General features: G+C 47.6%; 1 protein-coding gene across 1 annotated transcript; it reads right to left on the bottom strand.

Moving 5' to 3' along the window:
• Positions 1 to 448: 448 nt before the first annotated feature.
• On the bottom strand, positions 449 to 23,566 carry kpna3 (karyopherin alpha 3 (importin alpha 4)). The gene is made up of 17 exons (XM_035394327.1): positions 23,154 to 23,566; positions 14,892 to 14,936; positions 12,559 to 12,648; positions 11,984 to 12,013; positions 11,464 to 11,516; positions 11,108 to 11,203; positions 9,454 to 9,539; positions 8,970 to 9,056; positions 8,697 to 8,866; positions 8,173 to 8,217; positions 7,088 to 7,219; positions 6,686 to 6,814; positions 5,523 to 5,627; positions 5,201 to 5,272; positions 4,752 to 4,914; positions 4,522 to 4,616; positions 449 to 3,455 (listed from the first exon to the last, which is right to left on the bottom strand). Exons 1-17 carry the CDS (start codon positions 23,220 to 23,222, stop codon positions 3,357 to 3,359), a joined length of 1,566 nt encoding a protein of 521 aa, XP_035250218.1. The 5' UTR covers positions 23,223 to 23,566; the 3' UTR covers positions 449 to 3,356.
• Positions 23,567 to 24,143: the final 577 nt, after the last annotated feature.

The following is a 24,143-nucleotide window of genomic DNA, read 5'->3' as shown; positions in this document are numbered from 1 at the left end:
AACACACGACTGTGCAGCACAGACCGTTTAAACACAAGACTGCAGCACAGACCGTTTAAACACACGACTGCACCACAGACCACTTAAACACAAGACTGCTTAACAGACCGTTAGAACACAAGACTGCAGCAGACTGTTTAAACACAAGACTGTGCAGCACAGACCACTTAAACAAGACTGTGCAGCACAGACCACTTAAACAAGACTGCATCACAGACTGTTTAAACAAAAGACAGTGCGGCAGATTTTTTTAATAAGACTCACTTAAAATTGACTAGAATCTCACCCACACACTCATTCTCTCTCTCCCTCTTTCTCACTCACACACGCGCATGCACGCACGCACGCACGCACACACACGCACAAATGCACACACACACACAAATGCACACACACACTCATACAAAAGGCACTGAAGGGTGTCAATTAGGACACTCAGAGCAGTAGAGAGCCAATGGCTAACAGCAGGTTTATTTTGGTTAGGATCATTAATACAGAGACCATGTCCTGAGGGAGTGATGAGAGGGATGACATCATGTTGCCATGGAGTCTCAGAATCCACCCGATTGGTGAAAAATGTGTGAAGTTGCGGTGATGGTCATGGGTAGGGAGTGGGGAGGTGATGTCAAGTGGAATACAACGGTCAGCCAATAGAACGAATAGAACAATCTGGCCTCCCAGCACAGAAAAGCCGCTCTGAATTGTCCCACAGTGCACTGCAGCAATGGGGGAATGCCTCACTCGGATAAAATGTCCCACAATGCACCGCAGCGATGGGGGAATGCCTCGCTCGGTTAAACCCCGTTTCTCAAACACCTCGGTTGCTAAGCACTCTTTTTTTTAGTTGTTTTTTAAGAAACTCTTTTTGTTGCTTAGAAATGAAAAACAAAAGGCACAATGAATTTCAACTCATTCTTCTCTTTAATATGCACAAGAGCTGAAAGAAACGGTGAGCCACCTTAAAGAGAAATTCAATCTAAAATTTATAAAAAGATACAAACAATCAGAGGCCAAAATGCGATTCTACCGCTTTTTTTCTCATTTAAAACAAGTTTTCTTCAGCAAGTAAAAATCTTGCAATGAACATACGCTTGTATCGGTTTATGATACAAGACAAAAAATTCTAATCTTTAAAGTGGCTCTGTCTAAGTGTCTAAATAGGTCATGACTGTACACCTGCAAAAGTATTGTTCCTCAGTAATAAACGGCTAGTCCAGAACGCTCTGGCTGCTTGCCCCTGATCTCCCACATCGTTCAATAGTTGGCAGCCAGAACGTTAACTACATTAGTCCAAATGCAATTTTTTTTTTTTTTTTTTTTTTTTTTAGTTTCAAATCCCGTTACAAAGTAAATGCACAGGGAAACGAAGACCATGTCCAGTCACAACAGCAAGAAAACCCATCTGCAATAAACAGAGTCCTCTGTCATCACAATGTATGCATGTTTAAAAAAAAAAAAAAAAAAAAAAAAAAAAAACAGAAAATCCCTGTTATTTTTTAAAGATTTTTTTTTTTCCAACAGTAAATGCAATGCTATTTTTCTGCAGTATCCCAGCAAGGAAGAGACAGCTACTGCAGCTTTTATACAGGCCTGAAATATGAGACGTGGGAAAGATCTAGATTAATTTTTACAGTTAGGCTTGTAGCATGTGACCATTGGGAAAAAAAACAAAGATAAACGGAACAAAAAGCAGAGAGTTGTAAAGGTCTCCACTGTTTGTTATCGTTTTCCATTTAAGCAGTTTGCCACCTTCCACAGACAGTTAAGTACAAGGTGCTACTTGCAAGTATGAATAAGACTGAGAAACCGCAAAGACGTGGAAGCTCCACAGATTAAACAAGAACAAATTTTAATTTTTCTTTATGTTGTCTTCAAATTCAAACTAAAAAATATGCAATAAATCCTGGAAAATAGGAAATAGAAATCATAAAATTAATTAAAACAATAAAACAAAACAGAAAAAAAAAAACAGCCCAAAAGCATGCCGGGTAGTCAGAGGTTTGCGTTTTCTTCAGAAGAGAAACCAGATCGGAATCACCGCACAGAAGAGTTTCAGATCTGACCTCCAGCCACTAGCTAGAGACAGGACACCGGGTCTCCCCCATACAGTGTGCATGCCTACGGCCTATCCAATGAGCAGGGAGGCAGGCTGTGACATCACAACTGCCAATTTAATAAGCTGGGAGGGCAGGCTGTGATGTCACAATACAAGGACACAGGCAGTGACATCATTAGTGCAGCATGGCTTCAGTCTTCCAGAATAACAGTAATTCCTTTCAGCTCAAGTCTCAGCTCCAGCAGAGTTGTATCTCCACACAAAATGGCTCTTTTCTTTTTTAATTCCTGGTTTCTGGACCTACAAAAGATCAATGCTACAAAGTTTTTTTTTGTTTTCCTTCTCCTTTGCAGAATTTATGTAAAACAAATCATCTTTTTTCCATGAAACCAGTTTAGTTTTTTTTATGCGCATGTTGTTCACAGTCATTTTTTTGTAATTAGTTTTTTTTTTTCTCCCCCCCAACATAGAAATTCATTCTTCCATGATGATCGAAGAGAAGACGAAACAAAAACAAACAAAAAAAAAAAGCAAGGAAAAAACAAAACAAAACAAAAAAAAAAACCCCAGAGAAAACCTAAACGAAATTAGTGGCGACAGATGAGTTCTGTCAGTAAACTACAACCTCTCCTTCCCCTCTCCGAATTTCAGGGGCCTTCCACGGCATGGCAGACATCATGGTGCCACGCCCCTTAGCTCTGAGGTTAAACTTCTTCAATTGGGGTGGCTGATGTGCTCAGAGCTCGATTGAGTGAGACTGGAGTGATTGGGGGGGGGGGGGGGGGGGGGGGGCTGGAGGGAAGCCACATACCCCCACCCCCATGTGGATTTTTTTCTCTCCTTTTTCCTTCTCTTCACCTGGACTGATTTGACAGCTCATGCAGAAGTGTTCTGTACGTCTGTGAGGAAGGTGAGGAAGGAGAGGAAGAGTGACTTGGCAACTGCAGTGATGGGAAGTGGGTTTTTACATTTTTTTTGTAGTTTTTTTTTTTTTGCTTTTCTGTAATTTTCTGAAGCATCGCTGAGGCGGGCGGGGGGGGGGGGTGGAAGGGTTGTGGGTTGTTTTTGATTTTTTTTTTGTTTTTCAAAGGGGGGAGGGGAGGGGGTGTGATGCCTGCAGTAGTCTTTGCTCCTTCAGTGCATGGCTGCTGTGTGGGGTTTGGGGTTTGTGTGGGTCTGTAGGGTGAAATCTGTTGTGATGTTCTGACGGTAACCGGAACAGGTGCGGAGCAGCGAGTCGACCCCCTTGTGGGGGGGCGGGGCGAGGGCGGGAGGACGGGCGGGGGCGGATGGGTGGTTTTTAGAACTTGAACTCCTTGGTCTGCAGGTTGGAGGCGGGGTCAAAGTTGAAGGTTCCGCCCTGCGTGGCCTCTGGGATGAGGCTGGGATCCTCGTCGATCTGCGGGAGACAGGAACAGGAAGTAGATTAACGCGCCGCTCCGCCTCCCACTGCTACGCCCGAGAGCGGACGCTTCACTCGTACGCATTCACACGTCAATTCTCTAAAGTCAGCACATTTTCACACCCGGGCCCCCCTATTCATAAAGCATCTCACAGTGATTCATAAAGCATCTCACAGTGATTCATAAAGCATCTCACAGTGATTCATAAAGCATCTCACAGTGATTCATAAAGCATCTCACACTGATTCATAAAGCATCTCACAGCGATTCATAAAGCATCTCACAGTGATTCATAAAGCATCTCACAGCGATTCATAAAGCATCTCACAGTGATTCATAAAGCATCTCACAATGAGACATAAAGCATCTCACAGTGATTAATAAAGCATCTCACACTGATCTCCCCCTTGGCTCACAAAGGATAAAGCCAGGGCACAGACAGGGCTAACAGGAGTAGGGTATACGGCAAGGGCGTAAGTAGCGCAAGTAGCATTATATGTTTAGCACACCCCTAAGTGTCTCTGCTACACCCCGAGCATCCCTGCTACACCCACATGCATTCAGGCACAAATTCCTGCTAGTCATAACGTTTTCACGCATGGTGAAGTTGTCTTCTGGGTTTTCTGAAGACTATCAGCATGAAGAATATCATTCATCAAATGATTTAAAAGCACTTCTACACACTGCTTCTGGCAATGTAGCACATACCATATTTAAAGCGAAACTAAAACAAACGAAAAAGCTTTATTTTCAAGTTCAATTTTACTAAACTTCACAGAAAACCATGTTTAATAATAGAAAATGGCTGCGGAGGTAAATATTAGAAAAGAGCTGCCATTTTAATATTAAAGGGTTGCACAAACTGATGAATGACTCAGTCTGATGCAGCATGACTCAGTGTAAATGAGTCGGTGTGACTGTGACTCAGTGCGGCTGAGCGTAATTTGTGACTCAGTGTGACTGGATGTGACTCAGTGTGACTCATGACTTGGTGTAAATATGACTCAGCCTCACTCAGTGAGACCACCCAGACACCGGGCCCCTCTCTCAGCAGATACTCACATCGTCCCCTGAAAAGTACTGATCGATGATTTCAAACGCCAGCTTGTAGATATCCTCGTTTTCGTGCTGCTGAAGGTTTTCTATTTTCTCCAGACCTGTGAGCAGGTAAAGCAGGAATGTTAAGAGGCGCAGACAAAGCCATCCCAGGCCCAACATTATAAAACCGAAACCACAAATACCCTAAATTACACCCCCACCCCCTCCACACACACACACACACCCCCACTCACCTCCGCACTCCTCGATGATTTCGGCGATAGTGCTGGCCTCCTCGCCCGCCATGATCAGGATGTTTTTCAGCCCGTCCAGGACCACCTGGACCACCTGAGAGTCTTTGACTGACAGCAGGTTGCAGAAGGGCGGGATGACGTTCTGCTGAACCAGGTACTCCACCTGCAGAGACCGGGTCAGATCACCAGATCACATCACACCAACTCACATCACATCACACCAAATCACACCAGATGACATCGAATCACAACAAATCACATCAAATCACACCAAATCTCATCACACCAACTCACATCACATCACACCAAATCACACCAGATCACATCACACCAACTCACATCACACCAAATCACACCAGGTCACACCAAATCACAACAAATCACATCACATCACATCAGCCCCATCACTGGGTAGCTGAAGCACCTAAAAAAACCTGCCACACGCTCACCTGGTCTTTCCTCCCACTTATTGTCAAGTTACTGATGGCCCAAGCAGCTTCTTTCTGCGTACCAAAGTCCCCCTAGAGAGAGAGAGAGAGAGAGAGAGCATAAATCCATTGCAACCAGTATCAGCAGCACTGGAGAACACTGTGTATGAAAAGGGGAAGGAGTTCAGGTACAAAGGTGTGAAGGTGTGTTAATGAGCCAGGGGGGTGTCTGGAGGACATTCAGGTACAGATGTGTTAACGAGTCAGAGGTATAGGAGTGTTAATGAGTCACAGGGGTGTCTGGGGGACACTCAGGTACAGGTGTAAAGGTGTACTCTCTCACCTTGGCTAACTGATGGATGACCATAGGGATGAGTCCTGCATCAATCACAGCCTGGACCTGCTGCTGGTTCCCTGCAGTGATATTGGAGAGGAACCACACCGCCTCCTGCAGGAAAATCAGGTGAACTGCGGTCATTGTGGTGCAGTGCTGCAGTAATCTCACATGCCAAACCCCCGATGAGTCATGATCTCACTCAGGTGGGGCTCCAACTGCAGGCGGGGATTCAAGCCAACTCCACCACTGACCTATAGCACATGCTGGCTAAAATTAGCTAGAGCCAATCAGATGACAGGACACTAATCTCACAAACTGTGTACTGCCTTTTCAGAAGCTTCGTGAATAACTGGGGTTGAGAGGAGTGTTGCTGGGAGCTGCACAAAACACACAGAACACAACACAAATAGTGCTACCTCAACCTCAGACTGACTTGCACAAGCACACGCATGCATGCATACACGCGCACATGCACACACGGGATGCAACGGTTCATGTAAAAAAATGTTTTTAAAACTGTTCCGTTCACCACCCGCGGTCCAGTCCCCACAAAAATCCTCAAGTCTAGCTATGTTTTCAAAAGAGGCCCTCACAGCTTTTGGCTTTTTTAAATAATTATTTTTCTCTTTGATCTACAGTACAGGAAGTAGAACGTTCCCTCTGATCTACAGTACAGGAAGTAGTGCATTCTCTCTGATCTACAGTACAGGAAGTAGTGCGTTCTCTCTGATCTACAGTACAGGAAGTAGAGCGTTCAATCTGATCTACAGTACAGGAAGCAGAGCGTGACTCCACAGCCCCAAGGGACTAGCTTTCAGATGGACAACCAAACCTGACCACACCACACCTTCCTTAATTTACAGCGGTACCACAAATTTTCTTAAAAATACAGCGTGACATGTTACAGCAACACCATGAGCTGGCAGAGGGAGAACAGGCCGAGCAGTGCTAATGACCTCCACCAGGGGGCGCTGTTGGAGAGGAGTAACATGCAGGTAGACACAGGACTGCCGTTCGGGCAGTGCGCTGCAGTATACACCCCAGAGTCTCATTATGAATTCCCTAAGACATGAGCTTCACACAGACATTTGTCTCACCGCTCTGATTGGTAACACACACGCACGTACACACACACACACACACACACACACACGGTAAACGCGCCGCACCTTGTTGATCTTCTCCTTGGGGTGTGTGAGCAGGTTGGGGAAGTGGGACAGGACGTCGCAGTTCAGCACCACCTGCGTCTGCTCGTCCGTCCCCGTCACAATGTTACCTACCGCCCGCAGAGCAGCCGTCTGAAACAGGAAGTGGCACGTCACCATCAACAGCCAATAAATTAACATTTCAAACGTTCAGATTTCAGACAAAAAATGACAAAATGCCAAAAACACAGAGAAGCATTTACAAGTAAAGTGAATATTTTACAGCAAGCAATGTCACAAGACAAGCTACAAGTACAGATATGCTTGCCAATGAAGTCCAACAGCAGGTTTGGAGAGTTGTGGACAGATTGGGGATAATGGTCAGTGAAATAAAAAAATGTGAAGCAAGCCTGGTGCGTCACGTACCTGAACTTTGACCTCTTGGTGACTGAGCAGAGGAACAAGGAAGGGGACCACGCCCGAGTCGATGACCATCTGGATCTGCTCGTTCCCTCCGTCCGTCAGGTACGAGAGAGCCCACACTGTATCCACCAAGATCTGCCCAGGACCAGAACGTGTGTGAGCCCGCGTGCACCCCAAAACAGGACCACAGTCACTGTGGCACCCCAAAACAGGACCGCAGTCACTGTGGGACCCCAAAACAGGACCGCAGTCACTGTGGGACCCCAAAACAGGACCGCAGTCACTGTGGCACCCCGAAACAGGACCGCAGTCACTGTGGGACCCCAAAACAGGACCGCAGTCACTGTGGGACCCCAAAACAGGACCGCAGTCACTGTGGGACCCCAAAACAGGACCGCAGTCACTGTGGGACCCCAAAACAGGACTGCAGTCACTGAGGGACCCCAAAACAGTGATGTAACTGCAGGCATTACTGATGTCTCCTTCCCTCTGTGACGTGGAAGTGACCCCGTAGCAGTCTTCCCTTCACAAAGGGCAACTTAAATACATTAAAGGAAAGTGGTAATTTCGCAGGGGTGACCGCTGTGACATCACCAAAGGAGCTGGACCAATCGCAGTGCAAGTTAACAACAGCACCTCTGTGAGGCGCTAAAACACAGAAGAGCTATTTTGACGAGGCTCCCTGAGACTCAGAGATCAGCCGCGGGTCTCTGCGGGTCTGCAGGAGGGACGCAGGCCAAACGCACGCGTCCCACTGGCACACTCCGTTTGGGAAAAGAAATACGGGATCAGACCAAAGTGCTATCACGCTGAACCGCTACAGCACAACGGAGGGCTCAGTCTGTGGCCACGGGCAGCACGTTCAACCCCTGCCAGGCACACGGTCAGGACTGCTGTCGCTAACGCGTTTCCTTTGCCCGTCACACTTCAGACAAACGGCACATCACGCCAGCCTCCCGCCTGTGGTGCTAATGTAGCGCGCTCGCTAGCTGGGAAAGAGAGTGCTAGCGCACAGAGGTCATTAGCATTACCACAGACACCAGCAGAGGCGGACAAACGGTTTAAAGAATCACATTCTGCAAACTTACATTGATATCAGTGTGGTATATGAGCACACACAGGGCTGGCAGGATCTGAGAGAGAGAGAGAGGGGGGGGGGAGGGAGAGGGAGAGAGAGAGAGAGGAGGGGGGAGGGCGGGAGAGAGAAAGAGAGGGAGAAACATAGTTAGAAACATAAGTGTAGACAGGTGCTAAAACAGTAATTGATTACCTCCACAGTAGACAGGCGGCCTTATCGGGAGTTTAGCATAGCACACATGCTTTCAGAATGTGGAGAGTAAACAGGGTAACACCCCAACACAGCCACATCCCAAAGAGCCCCACCCTAACACAGCCACATCCCCACACAACCTCACACCAAAGAGCCCCACCCCCACACAACCACACCCCATAGAGCCAAACCCCCACACAACCACACCCCAAAGAGCCACACCCCCACACAACCACACCCCAAAGAGCCACACCCCCACACAGCCAAACCCCCACACAACCACACCCCAAAGAGCCACACCCCCACACAACCACACCGCCCCGCCCCCAAACCGAGCCTCACCTCCTGCACAGTTTCCATGGGTGGGGGCGGGTCTTTGTTCCTGCACAGGTTGACGATGACCCAGGTGACATTGCGGAGGAAGGTGATGGGAATGGAGGGATTGATGAAGGACAGCAGGGGTTTGACCACGCCCAGGGAGATGACATAATCTCGGCACTGCGGCCCGTCGCCTGGGAGACGAGGACAGAACCATCAGACCGGGCTTTGGCTCCAGGCCCTGCCCCCCCCCCTCAGAGCGGCACGCCTCCCCCCCGCTCGGTCTGGTGTACTTACCGATAATGTTGCCCAGGGCCCACACAGCCTGTTCACACACATTCTGATGTGGAGAGTGAAGCAGCCGCAGGAACAAAGGAACAGCATCTGCAGCAACACACACACACAACACACACACAACCATGAATAGAACACACTCACACACACAACCATGAATATAACACTCTCACACACACACACACAGCCATGAATAACACACACACAACCATGAATATAACACTCACACACAGCCGTGAATGTAACACACACAACCATGAGTATAACACACACACACACCCATGAATATACACACACACACACACACACACACGAATATAACAAACACACACGCACACACACACACACACACACAAAACCATGAAATATAACATGCAAACACACAGACAGCCATGAATATACACACACAACCATGAATATAACACCCCCACACACACACACACACACACACACACACACCAGTGAACCTCACAGTCAGTGGACTTACTGGATTTAACCACAGCCTGAGTTTGTGCAGAGGTCCCGGACGCAATGTTGGTCAGTGCCCAGGCAGCTTCAAACTGCAAGGAAGGACTGCAAAAGAAGGGGGGGGGGGCACAGCGTTAGTGCCTGAAACTCTAGACTCCCCAAAGTCATGTGACTCAGAGGCAGAGAGTCACAGTGCCAGACCACAGGGGTCACAGTTTGGCTTATTATTAGAAACCACAAGATAGCTATACAGAACCAGTACTCCAAACCCCAGCATCCTCTACTCTACATAACTCAGCTCAGTATCCCAGCATCCTCCACTCTACATAACTCAGCTCAGCATCCCAGCATCCTCCACTCTACATAACTCAAGTATACCAGCATCCTCCACTCTACATAATTTAGCTCAGTATCCCAGCATCCTCCACTCTACATAATATCAGCTCAGGATCCCAGCATCCTCCACTCTACATAACTCAGCTCAGTATCCCAGCATCCTCCACTCTACATAATTTAGCTCAGTATCCCAGCATCCTCCACTCTACATAATATCAGCTCAGTATCCTAGCAACCTCCACTCTACATAACTCAGCTCAGTATCCCAGCATCCTCCAATATACATAACTCAGCTCAGTATCCCAGCATCCTCCACTCCAAACAATTAATTTCCATATCCCAGCATCCTCCACTCCACCATACAATTCACCTTCATATCCCAGCATCCTCCGCTCCACACAATTAATTTCCATATCCCAGCATCCTCCACTCTATAATCAATTTATTCATTGGCACCAAAGCATTCCAATTGCATGTATCTTCTGAATATTCATTGCAGCTTGGTTCACACTTGCTGATAATTCCAGATTTTCTGCAGCCAGTTGGGCCACCGGTCGGCACCAATTTGCCTGGCATATGAAAGGGCTCAAAAAAAAAGTGAAAAGTAACAAGTGAGTATTGGTCAGACTGAAACTTGACACCAAGTTCAAGAGGAAGACAAACAGCGCAGGCAGGAAGCGAACTCTATGCAACAACAACCACAATATGTTTTGAGTAGTCATGTTTTTGGTTTTTTTTTTTTCCCCCCCAAACTTTTGAGAAGGTTTGAGACACGAATCAGCCCAGCGAATCTTCATGTGAAACCCTCAATCTGTTTCCAGTGGTGTGGTGTGAGCGCCATCACAAAGGCGAGGCCAGACCAATCACCAGCTCCGGTCGTTAAGACAGAACTGCCGTCGTCATCATGACTGGATCAGTCAGTCAAGTGTTAACCCAGCCTGAGTAACACACAGGTGCAGCAGACGTTCAGAAACACCGGGAAAGCTCCCGTTGTTAAAAACGGAACGATGGAAGGAGCGGATGTGCGTGCGATCACTGCCCAGATGGGGAGGCTTAATTACCCACAGGGAACACCTGACGTCAGAGTCTCAGCCACGGCTGTCAGACTGGGGAACTCTCAGGGCTCGCTGAGGCGGGAGGGGAAGACTCAGAGCTGGGGGGGGGGGGGGGCAGTCTCAGCATAGGGAGAAAGGCCGGGGAGCCGGGGAGCAGTGAGGTGCAGCACAGGTGGCTGTACTGTACAGTTACCAGTCCATTAAACAGCCCAGTTCCTCAGAACCCCACCCGCCCCCCACCCCGCCCCCCCGCCCCCCATGAAACACGTCAGGCAGGCTTACTTGTCATCCCTCTCCAGGCATTTCACCAGGATGGGGAGGATCCCAGACTTTATCAAGTCATCGATGGGGGGGTTTCTGTCACTGGAGAGTAATTTTCTGCAAGAGAAGACGAGAGAGTCAGCCGGACAGAAAACCTGGAACCGGAGTAGCTGTCTGAATCCGGCTTTGAGACACAACAGAAATTACACACCCCAACTTCATCTGTACTGAAGCACTGTTACACACACACACACACACACACACACGCACAAACGCACACACACGCACGCACACACACGCACGCACGCACACGCACACACACACACGCACGCACACACACACTTCACTGAACATAATTCATCTCACGTGCACCTCACCTGGCAGCCTGCACTGCACTGAGCTGCACCACTGCATTGTCACTGGTGGCGTTCTTAAAAGACAAGAGGACAAAACCCAAATTCAGCAGAACTATTTCCACAGAGGCCAGAACACAGTCCCGTAATAACCCAGAACACTGTCCCGTAATAAGCCAAGACTGGTAATAACCCAAAACAGTCCCGTAGGCAGGCCCCCAAGGGCCCAAAGAGGACAGACCCCAGGGACTGAGGGGCTGAGATTTAGCATGGGTCAAAAAATTTTTGAAATTGGTTAACCCTTTAGATATCAGGAAAATTTCTGCAACAAGTGACAATTTTATAAGGAACATTTTCTGATAAATTCGTTGATTGATGCAGTTGTACGTTTTAACTAATTTAAATCTCAAATTCTCAGGGATCTGACTGAACAGTTTAAAGTATTGTCTGGTCTGCCGCTAGGATCCCCATTAAGGCCAGAACAGAAACCCTTTATCTTCACTTTCAGGCACCAACGCCACCACTTCATGGAGACGAAACGTACCTGTAAGATTGCATCTAGTGTTACGTTTTGCTGGGGGAAAAAAGAGAGAAAAATGTCAGGCAAGTGCAAGAACAATAATAATACAAACATGATATTTTGTGGATCAAATAACAGGCTATAAAGGGACACCACACAGAAAATGGAAGAATTTGAAAATCACGGTCCCAGGCATTTCAGGGTTTTTTTTAAGGACAATCCATCATGTGAGCGAGAACTCCCAGCTTGCATTGCTCCACACTCCTGGTGTATTACGCTAGACATCCAAACATGGAGCAGGACCCCTTCAGCCCCGGGATGGGGCAAGAGGCTTTCAGCACAGGCCCTGTTTACGGCTTCATCAGTGCAGCAGGCTTTAATATCACAGCAGGAGTCTGAAGGACAGACAGACACCCAGGACAGAAATAGATGCGCTAAGTGGTCGAGGGGGGGGGCGGCAAATGTGACAGCAGCTCTCGGGTTACAGAGCGCGCAGGCACGCACACGCACACAGACGTGGGGGAGAACAACGCAAACAGACACACCGAGGAGCACGCCTATCCCAGCTCTGGCCAGCAGGGGGCGCTCAGCAGACTCACCCCTTTGAAATCAGCGTCTACATCAGAGTCTTCCAGGCTCTCCTCCTGGGGTACGTTGCGCTTCTTCAGTAGGTGCTCATCTCTCTTGTTCTGCGGGCAAAAGCACACATCAGGCTTACTGCTGCAAAGCATTCTGGGCCAGAGAGAGAGAAAACCCATAATAGCGAACAGCGGAAAGAGCTCCATACTTCAGGGCAAACTGAAATCTGCACACATGTAATGCCCTGGGATTCAAGGACACAAAGAAACTGAACCAGACCAACACAACGGACTCTCTCCACTGACTATAAAGAACACAAATTCAATCGTTCAGTCGAACACATTTTCGCGTACACGCAGTTGAACACGTTTTCACATTTTACAAACAGGACAAACAAGGCCTATGCCATGCAGACCGCTGTACTATTTAGGACAGCATATATATTTCCCCCCCAATTCTGGCACTTACAATGTGTAACTCTTCAAAAATTTTAATTGTTCTAATAATTCATTTCTGCCACACATTTAATTTTTTTATGGCCTACATCAATGCATTGTGGTGGTCCCCTGAAGACTTTTTACAGAATTTGCATTCCAAATGTAGCTAAATAAAGGGAGACAGCGGCAGCAAAGCCAGACTGACTGCAGTCGCTGTGATGCAAAGTCACAGCCTAAGCCCTATTTTGAGCCAGGAAACAAAACCTGCATTAATACAAGCTGAGAATCAACCATTTAACCACACGTTAAATATTTGATTACAAATCTGAAATTGTAGAGTACAGATTAAAATTGTTTGTGTGTGTGTGTGTGCTGTGTGGGTGTGTATGTGTGTGTTTGTGTGTTGTACGTGTGTGTGTGTGCATGCATGTGTGTATGTGCTGTGTGTGTACATGTGTGCGTGTGTGAGTGCATGAGTGTGTATATGTGTGTTTGCGTGTGTTTGTGTGTGTGAGTGTGCATGTGTGTGTGTGCGTGCTGTATGATGTGTTTGTGTGTGCGTGTGTGTGTGCTGTATGTGTGCATGTGTGTGTGTGAGTGTGTGCTCTATGTGTGTGTGTACGTGTGTGTACGTGTATGTGTGTTTGTGTTGTGTGTGTGTGCTGTATGTGTGCATGTGTGTGTGTGAGTGTGTGCTGTATGTGTACTGTATGTGTGCATGTGTGTGTGTGTGTGTGTATGCGTACATATAAAATATAGATTTGTGGTGGTGGTGGCACCTGAGTGACCTCAGCACACCCCCACTCGGCCACATCACCTCACGCAGTCACGCTCGCGGCTTAACTTAACGCCAGACTCCGCGTTCAGGCGCTTTAGAATGGGGCCCCACAGCCTGGCCGGTCAACTGTAAGCTGAGGAGGAGTGCCCGGGGGCGCGGGGGGGCGCGGGGGGGTTCTGGGTCTGGGGGTGTTTGGCCTTTCTAATTTCAGCTCCTGGAAGGTGGAGAACCCACCCCCACAGTCAGGAACAACGACCCAGGGACCAGACACTGAGTGGGCCAAGCTAGCCTGTACACTGACACACCGCATGGTATATATACGCTGGACTGACAGACACACAGACACAGTGGTATATATATATATATATAAGCTGCACTGACACACAGACACAGATTGCTTGGTATATATATGCAGTACTAACAGACACACAGACTGCATGGTATATTTATGCAGTACTGACAGAGATATAAACACAGATTGCGTGGTATATATACGCAGTACTGACAAACACACAGACACATTGCAGGGCACATATATGCTGGACTGACAGAAACACAGACACTTTGACACGCCACACTGACATGCATACAGATGTACATAGACAGCATGGTGTGAACACACTTGACGGACAGACACACAGCCAGACATTGCGGTGTACATCCTCCTAAGACCCGACAATTCATTTTTGTGCCCTGTTGAGCACATGGGTCTCTGGTCTTTATCTCAAGACTCCCTTATTCTGTTTTGCTGAAACCTACACAAGGCACATTCAATAAGTATAAATAGCCTAATATTTTTTTTAATATTTTTCTCTGCCAGGTCACAGGAGGATATGTGCTGGACTGACAGGACAGACACAGACCGTGTGATATACACATGCTGTACACAGAGACAGACAGACAGACAGACCCAGCCCATGAGTTATAGTCAATCTGCTCCTTCACTGAGGAAAGGGGTAACTTGGAGTCAACATGCATGCATCCGTTAAAACCAACCCAAGACGGGGATTGGGCCAAACCCCCTCAACTGTTCTGGGATCAGCCGAAACTGAAAGTAAAGACTTATTCTCAGAGCGGCCTTGCCACAAGGCAAATAGAACTGTTCCAGGATCAGTTTAAGAGACGGCGCAGTGCTTACCTTCCTCAGCTCTACAGTCACTTCATTCCGATGTCTTCTCATAGTCTGAGGGGGAGAAGGGAGAAGACTCGGTCAGCTTATTTTTTTCATCACATGAACATTCATCACAGTTCAGGAAAGATGGTGCAGAATGAGGGATGATCCGTTCCGGGATTTCATTTCAGCCCTACAGGTCTGGAGAACCACAGCAGCCCTACAGGTCTGGAGGACACACAGCAGCCCTACAGGTCTGGAGACTCACAGCAGCCCTACACGTCTGGAGAACCACAGCAGCCCTACAGGTCTGGAGACACAGAGCAACCCTACAGGTCTGGAGAATCACAGCAACCCTACAGGTCTGGAGACACAGAGCAGCCCTACAGGTCTGGAGAATCACAGCAACCCTACAGGTCTGGAGAATCACAGCAACCCGACAGGTCTGGAGAACCACAGCAACCCTACAGGTCTGGAGACACAGAGCAGCCCTACAGGTCTGGAGAATCACAGCAACCCTACAGGTCTGGAGACACAGAGCAGCCCTACAGGTCTGGAGAATCACAGCAACCCTACAGGTCTGGAGACACAGAGCAGCCCTACAGGTCTAGAGACACACAGCAGCCCTACAGGTCTGGACAATCACAGCAACCCTACAGGTCTGGAGGACACAGAGCAGCCCTACAGGTCTGGAGACACAGAGCAGCCCTTCAGGTCTGGAGACACACAGCAGCCCTACAGGTCTGGAGACACACAGCAGCCCTACAGGTCTGGAGACACACAGCAGCCCTACAGGTCTGGAGAGTCACAGCAGCCCTACAGGTCTGGAGAGTCACAGCAGCCCTACAGGTCTGGAGACACACAGCAGCCCTACAGGTCTGGAGAGTCACAGCAGCCCTACAGGTCTGGAGACACACAGCAGTCCTACAGGTCTGGAGACACAGAGCAGCCCTACAGGTCTGGAGACACACAGAAGCCCTACAGGTCTGGAGAATCACAGCAGCCCTACAGGTCTGGAGACACACAGCAGCCCTACAGGTCTGGAGAATCACAGCAGCCCTTCAGGTCTGGAGAATCACAGCAGCCCTACAGGTCTGGAGACACAGCTCCGTTACCCATGAGCACTCCAGCAGGAAGTCACGTGTAGTCATTACCAAGATGATATGGAAATTTGTGGGCATATGCGTGTGTTTTACCGAAGTTTCTGTTCGATAAAAAACAGTTCAGGACAGGACATGACAGGGAGAGGGGAGAGAGCTGTAGCTCCTGCCCAGGAGAAGAGCACTCTGGTGGCAAAGCGTAGCGCAGCGTGGCCACACCACTATAACAGCTCGCTGGTCCTCAGCATCACAGTGACGGATCACGCTGGGATGCTGACGTAGCCATGACGATCACTCCTGAAACACCAGGTCACAGTGGTGGGGTGGTGGGGGGCGGGGGGTGTCTCATGTGTCCAACGCAGTCTTGGCATTAGATGGCGTTAGACCTTGTGATTGCAGGTCTAGGCTCGTGTTACCATCGCAAATAGATGCTTACGTAACCAGTACTACCGTCACTGCTCACACTAACTGCACAGGATGCCGAAGGCCTTCCATTTTACTGCTTTTGCGCCCCAATGTTTTTATTTTGTCCAAAAAAGGAGGAAAGGCACTGGGATTTGGGACACTTTCTCTGTACGGGCCAAAATAGTGGATATGCTAAACATACAGGGGTCCTGTGGACACTCACAGTGCATTTACACTGAGAGTGCAAAACATTAGGAGGACACCTACTCTGACTGACCAGGCAACTCCAGGTGAAAGCCCCATTCTTGACTTCACCTTTTAAATCCACTTCAGTGTAGATGATGGGGACCAGACAGGCTGAAGGAGGATTACATTACATTACTTCATATTCATTTGGGCAGGCACTTATCCAAAGCGAAGTACATACCGAAGGCCATTGGAAAACACAGGTCAGATTAAGTACAGTTCTATCATAACGTAGCAGCTACCCACAGCATGAACATCAAGTCTAGTTCACACAGTTAAGCTTTGGCTAAGTGTTAAGAGTAAATTAGCAAAGCTGAAGCTATGTGTTAAGGCTAAATCAGTAATGCTGTGACTACGTGTTAAGGCTAAATGAGTAGCTGTGGCTAAGCGTTAAGGCTAAATGAGTAAAGCTGTGGCTAAGTGTTAAGGCTAAATCAGTAATGCTGTGACTACGTGTTAAGGCTAAATGAGTAAAGCTGTGGCTAAGTGTTAAAGCAAAATCAGTAATGCTGTGACTACGTGTTAAGGCTAAACGAGTAAAGCTGTGGCTAAGTGTTAAAGCTAAATCAGTAATGCTGTGACTACGTGTTAAGGCTAAATGAGTAGCTGTGGCTAAGCATTAAGGCTAAATGAGTAATGCTGTGGCTAAGTCTTAAGGCTAAATGAGTAAAGCTGTGGCTAAGTGTTAAGGCTAAATGAGTAATGCTGTGGCTAAGCATTAAGGCTAAATGAGTAATGCTGTGGCTAAGTCTTAAGGCTAAATGAGTAAAGCTGTGGCTATGTGCTAAAGCTAAATGAGTGAATCTGTGGCAAAGTGTTAAGACAGAAGCGAGGCATGATTCCGAGACACATTAAAACAACAACAACATCAAGTTCAGGACACAAGTGCTACATGGAAGTGCTATTTGACTGGTGGGCAGCCATGCTGAGGAGAGCAAAGGAGGATTTGGAAGGATATAAGGAGTTTATTTCCTGTTCCTGTCAGTCCAGGAACACGGACAGTAATCTCATATGAAAGCAGCTGCGGGAGTGTTGCTCCTCCTGCACAGACACCACCTCTACCACTCTGAGACTAAAGCTTTAGGGCTTTACCCCCAGCGCAGCCTGGAGCTGTGCGTGTGTGTCTGTGTGCGTGCGTGACTCAGTCTTGCAAACGGATGTAGTGCGTGATGAGTGCTTGTGGGTGCAGCTTCACAATGCAAATGAAACTGTGGGCGGGGCTTCAAACTGCTAGTGAACCCTTAGGTGGGGCTTCACACAGCTGACGAACCTGTGGGCGGGGCTTCACACAGCTGATGAACCCTTGGGCGGGGCTTCACACAGCTGATGAACCTGTGGGCGGGGCGTCACACTGCTAATGAAACTGTAGGTGGGACTTCACACAGCTAATGAACCTTTAGGTGGGGCTTCACACAGCTGATGAATCTGTGGGCGGGGCTTCATACTGCTAATGAAACTGTGGGCGGGGCTTCATACTGCTAATGAACCTGTGGGCGGGGCTTCACACTGCCAATGAACCTGTGGGCGGGGCTTCACACTGCTAATGAACCAGTGGCCAGGGCCTTCCCTCTACCTCACATAGAAATGTGCAGAGTAACCTGGCAGCACTAAAAAATGTGGCCATGTGCCAGCACAGCTCATGTGCCACAGTCCACAGGAAAGCCCCATCTCAGCTACATGCGATTTGATCCCTGCTATGGCACCTTTTCAGCTGGGGTCCCTTCTGTCCGTTGCCCCCCCCCTGCTCTCCACCTGCATTAATACAGCACAAAAATACTAAAGGAGGGTGGGACTGTCCCGCTCTGCTTTAAAATAAAAAAATAATAAAATATATTTAAAAATTTTAAGCTCCTGCGTGAAGACTGAGGCCCACAAAGCAATATGCGGAGCAGTGCTGAGTGTGTAAAGAGAACACACACTCAATGCTCTATTCTAACCATATGACATTAGAGGTGCTGAACCATTTAGGTTTGATTCTACAACCCACACACACACACAAATAAACACAGACAGACAGACACACACAGACACACACACACAATGGGCACAGTTGCCAAGACGCTGAACCAGTGTGTGACACCAACCAACAGCAAAATAACAGCTCAAGTCACAACGGAGATCTTAAGGCTTCCACAAACATGCTCGGTGCTCAGAAGGGGAGACACCCAATCCTGCCCCTTGGAATGCCTATTTAACCACGTGTGAGTCACACCCCTCAGCTTCAAAACAACCCTCAGCCACACACACACACCTCACAGGTTTCTCTTTGGCCTGCTTCAGATTTGTATTCATTCTGTGAAGATATTCATTTTGTATACATCGCTCTCCACGGTTAATGACTCATAATCAATCATTAACAGCTCATAAGGGTGGAAGGAGGCTTGGGCATGACATGTCTGTGTTACCAAACAAAAGCATTTCTCAATGAAAGCACAGAGCTGTGACCTACCAACGCTGGCCTGGAAGGACTTTTATCCGAATGCACCACGTCCACTTTAACGGCAAAATCAGTAATCTGCTGTTACAACCGTGATGTAAAAGCAAATACCCTCAAATTAAAGCTGAGAGTCTGCTTTTCAATCTCATACTCACGGTTTAATTTCGAATCCAATGTGCAGGAGAACAGAGCCAAAACAGCAAAAATGGTATCACTGTCCAAACACTCACTGGATGCACTACACACATATAAACACATATACACACACACATATATATATACGCAACATTGGGCGATTAGGCCTGGCTCGCAGTCGGCGTTCCATTTAATACCAAAGCTGTTTGATGGGGTTGAGATCAGGGCTCTGCGCAGCCTAGTCAAGTTCTTCTACACCAAACTGGGCAAAGCATTTCATTATGGACCTTGCTTCGTGCATGGGGATATTGTCATGCTGAAAAAGGAAAGGGCCTACTCCAAACAGCTGCCATAACGTTGGAAGCCCACAATTCCCTAGAATGTCAATTTATGCTGTAGTATTAACATTTCCCTGGAACTAAGGGCCTAGCCCAAACAATGAAAAACAGCCCCAGACCATTATTCCTCCTCCACCAAACATGACAGTTGGCACTATGCATTCGGGCAGGTAGTGTTCTCCTGACATTCACCAAACCCAGATTCGTCTGTCAAACTGGCAGACAGTGAAGCGTGATTCATCACTCCAGAGAGCGTGCTTCCACTGCTCCAGAGTCCAATGGCGGTGTGCTTTACACCACTCCAGCCAAAGCTTGGCGTTACACAGGATGATCTTAGGCTTGAGTATGGCTGCTCGGCCATGGAAATCCATTTCATGGAGCTCCAGACGGACGGTTCCGCTTCCCAATAACGGTACCGACAGTTGACCAGGACAGAAATCTGACAAACCGCCTTGTTGGAAAGGTGGCATCCAATGACAGCGCCACGCTGAAAGTCACTGAGCTCCACAGTGCAACCCATTCTACTGCCAATGTTTGTCTATGGGGATGCCTGGCTGTATGCTTGATTTAATCCACGGGTTAGTAATGGGTGTGGTTGAAGTAGCCGAAACCCACTAATTGGTAGGGTTGTCCTCATACTTTCGGCCATGTAGTGTATATTTTAGATAAATATGTTACAATGAATAAACTGGGGTACAATGTATAAAATAATGTATAAAATCTGTATGAAGCTTGCTTTCAAAGACTCTGAATAAGCCATATTCAAGGGGCACAAGATTCTTACTGGTACAACATTTCTGAATTTTAAAGGCAGCATAGTTTAAAAAATAAATAAATACATTAAAATATATATATATATATATATATATATATACATATATAACTTTTAAACTTTTTGGAACATTCCAAAATCCCCTTTTTATTATAATACTGGCTGGATAACCACAGCTCTGTCACAGGCTGAGCTTCAGGGGATGATATTCTCTGCAGGAACGACCCACACGGCAGCTGGAGGCCTTAGCACTGACTAGCACTGTGTCACCTGCTCACCGCAGTAACTTGCCTTAGCACTGTGTCACCTGGTTACCTCAGTAACCTGCCTTAGCACTGTGTCACCTGGTTACCTCAGTAGCCTGCCTTAGCACAGTGTCACCTGCTCACCTCTGTGACCTGCCTTAGCACTGTGTCACCTGGTTACCATAGTAACCTGCCATAGCACTGTGTCACCTGGTTACCACAGTAACCTGCCGTAGCACTGACCAGCACTTCGGCAGCCAGCATCTCTTTTCCTTACATCCACTCTTCCCCAGCTACATCAAAACATAAACCTCACTCATAATAACGCTACATATTTTCATAGCAGTGATATTTCCAACATACTCATCTGTGAAAAATGGGACTGCAATGTCACTCACACTAGCTTAATGGGTGTGGCCATAGCGAATGCTAAGATTTACTTAAAGCACTAACAGTACTAACATTATCTTCGTAATTGTTTTTTTTTTTTTTTAAGGAGGCGACGTACACAAGCCAGTATAGACAAGCTTAATCCCCGACGGCCACTGTAGGCCCGTGCACACACCCTTCACACCGCATGCTGTTTAGGGATCGGTCCGCGTGCCATCACACCATCGTGAAAGTGTGTGGGAGTCAATAACACAGGTATCAGACGTGCACAATGACAATCAGACCCTGTCTACTTGGACAGATACGTGGAGGAGCTCCTGCAGATCTGCATGGCCGGCGTTAAACACGAGGGGACGTGAATCGAACTCTAGTGGTTCTGACAGGATCAGACCAGAGCAGAACAAACATACTTCAGCAGGAGGGTTTGCAGTGCCCAGGTAAAACAAGCCGGCAAGCTGCACAGTGTGTGTGATTGTGCGGGAAAAGATCAGAGTTCATGAATCACTTTCTTAATCTAGTCAGAGCCGTATAAATAAATGGAACTAGCTTCACGGGTACAAAAACCATCGGTGACCAAGCAGCAGCTGTGAGTAAATGGAGACCGAGGGGACAGATGTGTGCACGAACAAAGGCGACAGACGCCGCTTAACAGAATGAAGCTAACCGGTCAAGTGAGGAAGTGGTGAGCCACACAGATCAAAGTCAGATATCTCGAAATATGCAATACACCGCAATCAACACCCATGCAGCCCACCCCAAGGAGCCTTCTCGCTCGTGCAATTGGTACGTAGCCACACAATCGGCCATGGATGGAGGCGTGTAACAGCGTATAAACACGTATCCTCCTGGGACAGATCAGCTGCGTTCAGTCCTAAAAATCTGGAAGGATCGTTCGTGCTGACCACTAGTGCTGAAAATGGAGAGCGAGTTTGGTACTCGCAAAAGCAAACTAACTGCTGGTTTTACATTATGTTTAAGCGTCGTGTCAGACACAGCGAGCATGCATATGCATATGCATATGTATGTATATATATATATATATATATATATATATATATATATCCATCCCATCAAAGCATCAAAGCCAGCACTACGGCTACAGTTTCATGAATTGTCAATTTTCTGTGACACAGCAGCGTTGGCCATTTTCCCCTCGTACAATCGTAGCTACAATATGCCGGTTGTAGATTAAAAATGAATGCGGTATTAGTGATCTCGACTAGCAAGCACTAAATCTGAAACTGTCGTTTAATTTGTCGTGTTTATCCTAGATTGTACGTATGAATAGCAAAACGCTGATATTAAATGACATAAGCTGTTAAATGCCTGTTATTCTTAGGCTACGACGACATAATACCGCACGGTAGCCATGCTAGCCAGTTAGCCTGCTGAAAAGATAACTTGCGCTGAAAGAGAAGCGAAAGGCCGTTTCATAAACCAGCTGAGACGGAAAGCGAATAAACAGAATCACCAAACCAGGCAAGGCAGATGGGCCGTGGGGCAGTAGCTTCAAACAACACCCATAGATTTCAGACCGCCTGTCTGCACAACATATCCAACACACGCCCGCTAACCTCTCAGCTCACTTGCTAGCAAACATGCTAAGCTAGCTACGAACAGCTTCAACATGGAAATGATTAATTCTCGATTTTTAAAAAACACCAGTATGAGTTTGGCCTTAATTCAAGGCCACTGTCAACTGTAAAAGCCAAATGCTGTAACGTTATTTAGTTATCAAAGTGCTTTTATGGTTAGTTCGTGTCCGTAGTTGCTTCTGTGTGGCGGCGCTAGCCCAGCCGCTAGCTTGTTAATCGCAGCTCGGCCTGGGTCGGTGTGACTATGGGAACCGTGGTGCGACTCTTTCAGATGTGGAATTCGGGATTTAGCGCAACTGCCAGCCGTCTAGGACTCTACTCACAGCCGGCGCCAATCTGGGGAATCTGGTTTTACAGCGCGGCCTGGAGGCCTCTCCCTAGGCCGCGCCCGCCCCGCATGGTGACGGGGCTATTGGCTTACTAGCCCGCCTGGTTAACGGTATAGTAATGTCTGGCGAGGGTGGAGGGTTTTCCGGAATACACGCTCCTCATGCCCAGCGCATCCAACCCCCCATCCCCCAGGCTTGTCACAAAGGCCGGGGCACATCTGCCCGTTACCCGCTTCTCATAGCTCCTCAAGACGCTAGACGACGAGTAACAACGACGATCATCCGACCTGCACTTACCTCGACATCGCGCCCCTTGTTTTTAAAGCTCTTGATGCGATGGTTCTCCAAGCCGGCGCTTTCTGCCATGGCTGTGTACTCGGTAAGGGTTATCCGGCGCTCGGAGCTCAGTGAAAGAGAAGAGACGGTCCGCGGCTGAGCCGAGAGGGGGCGGCCAGACGCAGCGCGGCGCGGGGAGGAGGAGCCACGTTCAGGGGGGCCCTCACTACCTAACACTGATATAAAGAGACAATGCAGCTAAAATGCCTCATGTAATAGGAAAATAAAGTGGTTTATTCAGTTTTTTTGTACGAATACATCGGTGTGCCCAACACCCAGTCCGCTGATTATTCTAAAGAGCACTACTTAGAGAAAACTTGCTTATTTGAGTTTGTAGTTACTGCCTGTTTGGACTTGAGTAAAGTTGCGTCATTCTACGTTTTACGCTCATGGACTGCGCAGGTTCAAGATGTACCGGCTTTTCAAGGGAAGATCGTCCCTCGGGGTGTCATGTTGCATACATTCTGCGTAGATTTGGACATTGTTTTTGCAGAATAAGCATTGCTCATCCCACAATCTGAGCCAACCGTAGCTGTCAGAGCGTCTGCGAACATGCGCATCGTTTTTCGTAACACTACGCCCGGACGACAATTAGTTTCTTTTTAAGGGCAGAATAAAGTTTAACTAACATAACATATGGAAACGAAGACTTTCCCGTTTTAATGTGTTATTATAGGTGTTCGCTTTCACCGAGTGTGAATTCATAAAATCTCCTGCTGAAAGAGAAGGCACTCTTCCTTTCATTTGTACTCAGAAAACCCAATACTGCAGTGTCAAGGAATACAAAGTTCGATTTGTTCAGATTTGTTGTATTCTTGCACTTATGCGCTTAAATTAAGTCACCCATTGGCTATAGAGTCTGACCACCTTGTTTTCAAGGCCTAAATTAGTTGCTTACTGAAAGTATATCATAAAAACCACCAGAGACTGTCTGCAGCCCTCCAGAACTGG

The sequence above is a fragment of the Anguilla anguilla genome, chromosome 15, assembly GCF_013347855.1.
Source record: "Anguilla anguilla isolate fAngAng1 chromosome 15, fAngAng1.pri, whole genome shotgun sequence".
NCBI lineage: Eukaryota > Metazoa > Chordata > Actinopteri > Anguilliformes > Anguillidae > Anguilla > Anguilla anguilla.
This window is presented reverse-complemented; position numbering and strand designations above follow the sequence as displayed.